This window comes from Pundamilia nyererei, unplaced genomic scaffold (genome assembly GCF_000239375.1).
Source record: "Pundamilia nyererei isolate P.nyererei 1_Seehausen unplaced genomic scaffold, PunNye1.0 scaffold00045, whole genome shotgun sequence".
Lineage (NCBI taxonomy): Eukaryota > Metazoa > Chordata > Actinopteri > Cichliformes > Cichlidae > Pundamilia > Pundamilia nyererei.
This window is the reverse complement of record NW_005187446.1, coordinates 120,886-127,881: the sequence shown is the minus strand read 5'-3', so window position 1 is coordinate 127,881 and position 6,996 is coordinate 120,886. Positions and strand designations below refer to the sequence as shown.

The 6,996-nt window shown below is 40.1% G+C and overlaps 1 protein-coding gene across 4 annotated transcripts in view; it reads left to right on the top strand.

The window, feature by feature from the left end:
• grik5 (glutamate receptor, ionotropic, kainate 5) overlaps positions 1 to 6,996 on the top strand; it is a 94,646-nt gene that overhangs the window by 65,137 nt on the left and 22,513 nt on the right. For all 4 annotated transcript variants that reach the window (XM_005731826.1, XM_013910602.1, XM_013910603.1 and 1 more), the window contains 3 exons: positions 115 to 267; positions 3,517 to 3,621; positions 6,229 to 6,336. In XM_005731826.1, coding sequence (XP_005731883.1) covers positions 115 to 267; positions 3,517 to 3,621; positions 6,229 to 6,336 — 366 coding nt within the window. The remainder of the gene's footprint in view (positions 1 to 114; positions 268 to 3,516; positions 3,622 to 6,228; positions 6,337 to 6,996) is intronic.

Genomic DNA, 6,996 nt, shown 5'->3' with positions numbered 1-6,996 from the left:
TTCCTTGTTAATCTTTCAATCCTCTCTGCACCTCTAATTCCCATTAACTCTTTTTTTCTCTTTCTCTCTTCTTGTTTCTATCCATCCCCCGCCTCCTCTCTCCACCTTCCACAGCTTTCTTCAGCGTTGATGTTTGACGCTGTGCACGTGGTAGTGGGGGCAGTGAGGGAACTGAACCGCAGTCAGGAAATTGGAGTGAAGCCACTCAGCTGCACCTCACCTCAGATCTGGCAACACGGGACCAGTCTTATGAACTATCTGCGCATGGTAAAGCTCCATATTTACTATATGTCCAAAGCAGGAAACAAGATGTAACATTTGATATCAGACATCAGTTTAATCTTCTTTTTACATTCAAGCTTTTCTTAACATCCTTGAGTAAACTGCGACTCCTATTTATTAACGCTAGTAAGATTAGTGTTGCTGCAATTAGCATTTATTTTTAGAGTAGGTTAAACTTGAGAAAACACAGAAAATACTGTTTTAAAATTGCTATTCTACAAAGCCTCAGGTGACATCTTCAATTAGAGCTTGAAACAGTTACCGCACTTGGAGTACTGAGTCGATGGAAATAAACCTACCATAATTTTTATAGCCAGTTAATTATTGGAAAGACTAAATATGAGCTGTTTCCAGCCATAAAAAATTGAGGATTTTCCTTATGTGAAATTAAACTGACTCTTAATGTTTGGGAATGTTGGTTAGCAAAAACGAAATATCATTTTGTGACCATCTGCCGCTCCCATCAGCACGTTAATGATCCACCCCACTCGCTGCTCACGATGTGGATTTTGATCTCAGACACACACCTGTCACATTTTGTGCCTGTAACTAGGTTACAGTGTTGGACAAATTATTCAAAACCTCCTTTATGATGTTTTCTGCTAGAGCTGAGTTCTCCAAGACTACATTTGGAGAACACACACAGAGAAAAACAGACTCCCAGGGGAAAAACAACAACAAACAGTTAGTTTGATAAGTATTTGGACAATAACACAATTCTTGTGATTGTGTCTTTGTACACCGCCACAGTGGATTTTAATTCAAACAATTAAAATGTGATTGAAGTATAGACTTTAAGCTTTAATTCACAGGGCTTAACACAAATGTCACATTAATTGTTTAGGAATTACAGACACTGTCAAACACAGTTCCCCTTGTTCAGAGGCTTAAAAATAATTGGATCAAATAACACAATTTCAAATTTGAGAATTGCTTTTAATACATGGCTGAAAATCCTTTGACTCCCAGATATCTGGAACCCATGGACATCATCAAATGCTGTGTTTCCCCTCCCGGGATGCTCTGCCATGGTTTATCTGGAGCCACCTACACTTGCTGCTTGTTTGTGGGGCTCCCTGCACTCCCTGGTTTTACCTTCAGTGACTGAAACACTGCTCTGATGACCTGTGATCACGAGATTTGGAGACTTGGCTACTCACAAATATCCCATTTCTTTGCCTTGGGATGCTTTTGCAGTTTGCTTCGGGTCATTATCCATTTGCGCAGTGAAGGACCGTTCAATCAGTTTTTCAGCATTAGGCTGAATCTGAGCAGAGAGCGTAGCCCCGTACACTTCAGAATTCATCCTGCTACTTCTATCTGCAGTAACATTATCGATAAACACCAATAATGTGGTTCCCATGGCAGCCATGCATGCTCATGTCGTATGCTTCAGATGATGAGCTGTTTCTCTCTTCAATACTGATGAAACAAGTTCTTCATGTTTCATCAGTCTGTAGAATGGTTTTCAAACCAAACTCTTTCAGATGTTTTCTCTCCAATCTTGCCTTGTTGTTCTTGAGTGTAACCAGTAGTTTGCAGCTTGTTGTAAACCCTCACAAAGGTCTCTCTTGATTCTGTCTTTGATAATGACACGGCTATTTCCTCAAGAGTGTTCTTGATTGGTTTGATGTTGTGAAGTTGCTTTTCTTAACCAAGGAAAAAATATGCTCATCTACTTTATCTGTCTTTCAGGCCTATTATTAATAATGATAATAGTAATAAAAACAATAATGACAATAATAGCTATTTTATAGCACTTTTTACCATTGCAAAGTGTTTCACAGTTCGAATAAAAACCATGAATTAAAGATAAATATGAATGTTGTAGCATACAGACACGTAGTCAAACACTTGGTCTTGCATTCATTAATACAAACACACTTCCATACACACATTAGATGTAAATTATGGCCAAAGAAAGATGCTTTTTCAGATCACCTCTCTGACTTGCATTGGCATCTCGTTGGACCTCATACTGAGAGTTCAAGAAAACGGATAAAAACTACAATCAACCTCCACTTTTATCTGCTTAACTTGTCAAAGGAACACGGCTCATCTGGCAATGAAAACTGCTTGTCAAGCATCCAGTTACCTTTGGACCTCTGAAAATGTTAATGTAATACTTATTTAAACTCCTTGAATTAAAGCTGAAAGTCTGCACTTCAGTCACGTATTGAATGTTTGATTTAAAAGCCTCTGTGTTTGTGTAAAGACCCACAATTACAAAATTCTCCAAGAACTCGCTACAAAAACTTGGTACTTTGTAGCATATAAAAAAACTGAATGAAAAATCCAATAAATAGACTTATTCAATCTCCAAACATAGGTGTAGTATAAAGACACGCCACAGTAGTTTCTACACCGTCAAGATCACATTTTACCATAAAGACACACAAAAGAAACAGACAGATAAAAATGATGGCTTCTCCTCTTCATAGTGATTAAAAGCAGAGAAAAGCAAAGATGCTACCACTTGAGAAGGGATTGCATTAGCAGCATGTGTTCAGAAAAGACTCATAATTATTCATGACTCGTCATTTTGTTTAGTTTTCTTTTAACTGAAATATTGATAAATGAGAAGAGTACAGCTGAAATGTGTATCATCCTCATCTCATGTTGCATGTAACCTCTGTGTTTTGTTGTTCTTTGTCATCTCCCATCTCTGGTCGTCTGTTTCTCTCATCGACGACCTGTTGTCAAGGCAGCTCGAGTCTCATCTCTCACTGCCCCCGCCCCACCGGCCCGACATCTGTCTTTGTTAGTCAACATCATGGTGTGCTCCATCTTCAGCGCTGCGCCATTCATCATAGTTCTCGCTTACTGTGCCAGCACCTGGCTTTTGAAGAGAGGGAGCTGAGCTGTGAGCTGCAGGTCTGAGTCTTATTAGAGAGCTCTTGACCCTCTCTGCTGCTCTGCCTGAGCCTCTCGTCAGTCAGTTTCTCCTAGTTGATCCAAAACTGATCATCCTTGTCTAGTCCAGCCTCAGATGCTTTCTCTGCCTGTCTTAGTCTTTTTCCCTCTCTTTCCTCCTGATCACTGGTGATACTTTCTGTCTAACCATGACCGCTAGTGAGAAGAAGTATGTTTGCTTAATGCAGAATGCTGGCTTAGTTTATTTCTCCACATCTTTTCATGTTTTCTGTGTTTTCCACTCTCTGTTTTTCTTACCTTTCCTTCTCTCCTTCATGCTTCTGTCATACTTCCTCACCTCACTCTCTGTCTACCTGCCAGGTGGAGTACGATGGTTTGACAGGGCGAGTGGAGTTTAACAGCAAAGGTCAGAGGACCAACTACACCCTGCGGATCCTGGAGAAACACAGAGGAGGCCACAAAGAGGTCAGAAGTCACCTGCTATCATGCAGCAGCCAGGTCACATTGCCCTCAGGTTCTGGGTTAGTTACAGGTCACTTGTCTCATTTCAGAAAGCCTGCAGCGGCGTTTAACACGAGGTCAGCTTCATCACAAACTCCACTGATAGCAACCATATCTTTACTCTGTGATATACGTTTTATCTGGCAGCATTTTACTTTTTACCTGCTGTCAGATGCGGCTCATGTTTGAACAGTGGTTTCAGTTTGAATTAAATCTACATTTCACTGATTACAAATGTGGAGTGTTAAAGCACGGGAGCTATTTTCCTAAAGATTTGCTCGATTATTTGTTTTCTGATCTAAAAATATAAAACCTCTGTGTCATAAACGACACATTTATTTTCTTTTTATGTTTGCAAACAATAGCTTGACATTGGTTTGCAAAAATCTGCGTTTGATATTTGCCTTAAGCTCAGTGCACAGCAGACAGGTGTGCAGCTCTGCTCTGGTGTTTGTTTTTGTCTCGTATAGAACTGGATTTGCTTTAGGCTTAGTTTTAATCCGTATTTGATTTGGACTCTGTCCTTAATTGAACTCTGAGCTGGATTGTAGCTTGCAATAAGCTACACTAATGTGATCAATGATGGTTCCTTGAAAATCTTGTGCTCATCTTTTTTCACAGAAATGGATCAGAGGTGTAGGTGTAGTCTAACAATCAGATAGGTTTGAGTACATTAAAGGCTGGGCCATGAATCAATATCATCTCCCATTCCCTTTCAACAGAAATGTACCTTCACAGTACGGCCATGTTGGACAGGAGTAGAACCGAAGTTAGCAATTTTAATGAGCTAAGTTTTCACAGTGAAATGCAAATAAAGCACAGCTCATGTGGAGAACTCGGGGGACACTCAATTAAAACAATTAAAACAAAAAGCACACTCTTAACAGAAGTGTCAAAACTTACCTAACTTGTCTTGTTAAAATGAAGAAAAAATGAATTCTGTGCTCCCTTTCCTACTCTAAACAAACCAAGAGTATAGAATAGTTTTTCTAAACAAAGTGTAGCCTTAACTGTGGTAGAAGGAATATCAATGAGCAGAGAAAACAGGTTCACCATTGGCACGGTCTCCAGGCTGCAGCAACAGATTACAAAACTTCAAAGAGACTAGAATTCACTGACAAGCAGCGTGCACCAAACTACAACCGTCCTCTCGAACAGAGACACGCTCAAAGGGGCGGCACGGTGGCTCTAAATCACAGGAACAAGTGAAGGCACCATTTAGCAGCACACTCTAATCAGCATTTAAAGCCAGAATATGGGAACAAACTAATTAACGCTAAAAGTGAAAACATATATTTAATGTGCCCCTGCTTTAACTTTATTTGACTGGCAGTGTGTAGATATAGTTATTGGAAAGCAAACACTGAGTATTGTGGATGATACACAGCAATGTGTAGCAGGAAAAACACTGTGTTTACTTGACAATGAATATAATTGAGCAATAGTGTTTTTTTTAATTGCTGAATTTGTAATAATAATAAAAATAACTTTTTAAAGTCTCATGCTTCCAGTTTGATCTCTTGAACTAGTCAAGCACAGGCCACAGCAGATTAGTTTAGGCTAGTTGGACAATGCTACCAAACTGTTGGCAGGCCCAGCAGCAAATGAGGTGTTCAGGAGCATTTTGGTACATTATTGTGACAATGCAGTCCACATGAGTAAGCTAGAAGGAAAGGTGAGGGCAGGTGGAAATCTAAGTGCATTCCACCTGCATTCACTAAATGAAGTATACACACCACTGCAGGGGAATTACGCTGCAGTTCATTGGCTGGAGGAAACACTTCTTTTTCACCTCCTCTTAATGTCTTCCTAGGCTCTGCACTTGGCCAGCTGTTTTCCATGTTAACACAAAATGCCACCTGCTACATATACTTAGAGGTAGAGTTTTACTTAGTTGAGTGTTAACTCGAGGTAATGAACATTTTAACGCTGCTCCTCCCCCCTCTCTGCACAGCGGCACCCACACTCCAGGCAGGCAGCGGTGGATCACAGATAAAAAAACTCCTCTTAAATGTCAGGGCAGGATAAAGAGTGTCACAGGAAAGCTGTGATTCTGTCTGTGGAGTCATTACCTCTTCTTTGACCTATTGAAAGATGTACAGTAATATCTCCTGAAGAAATACCTCTGCGAGCTGCTTTTCCACCCAGCGGATTGGTTAGGTCATAATCACACACTTATGTACCTAAGTGACTTTACAGTCTCCATAAAATGGAAATATGGGAACAGTATTTATGCAATTTAAAAAAGGTGTGCGTAAGGGAAAAAAAAATTACAGTGGAACTTCTGATCATGAATGCCTTTCATTACCGCCTTTGCCATCTTGTCCCAGCTCATTGCTCTGCTTATAAACAGGAGCTTTTTTTCCCAAAGTGGTGCATAGTACTGCGAGTACATATACGGCTCCGTGGGGAACAATTAACTCGTTATGCATATGCAGAATCTAACAGTGCGGAGCCCAAGTCCCAAAACATGAAACGTGCAAAAGGTGTTTTTAACAATAAAACAGCTGCTGTATATTATTTATCTAACAATAACAGCTTATTTTTTGTCACGCTTCTTCTTCATGTTAGATCGGTATCTGGTACTCAAACAACACCCTGGCAATGAACTCCACCAGTCTGGATATTAATGTCTCAGAGACGCTGGCAAACAAGACCCTCATTGTCACCACCATACTGGTAAGGTCACGGCTGCTCTCTGACGCTCCACATTAGTGAGATCAGAGTTGTTTTTTTGTTGCTTCGCAGGCTGTGCCGGAGCTCGTGCTGTGTTGTGGTCTGTTTCTGATAATTTTGCTGTCGCCGCTGTAACTGTCATAGAAACTGACAGATCACCGAGGGAGATGTGTAACTAAAAACCAGACTGCTACAGTCCTGGTCTACTGATTATGTCCAAACCCAATAAGCTGTCTCCTTGTAGGGTTTGGACATATGATTGATATCTACAGGTTGGTGTAGAGATGTGAAAGAAACACCCAGAAAGATAGATTCAAATTCACTGAATCCTAAAATACTGTTAACATCCTGTGATAGCACACTGTGTTAGCTAATTAGACTTTTCTAAATCAGTCTGTTGATTGTTGATGATGCGTAACTGTTGAAGCCAAATTTCATAACAGCGAACATTACGCCGTTTATGGGGGAAATTAAAAATAAACATGGAAAACATCTGAAGCAGCTCGAGCTTTAGGACAAAACAAGAAAGAACAAAATAAGGAGAGGAAAGGGAAAGAAAACATCTTGTTTCTGTTTCTTAGGTTGTGTCAGATATGAAGATGTTTAGCAGTAAAGAAAAAGCCATTTTGCTGTATTCTCCCAAGATGTAGACAAATTCACTGT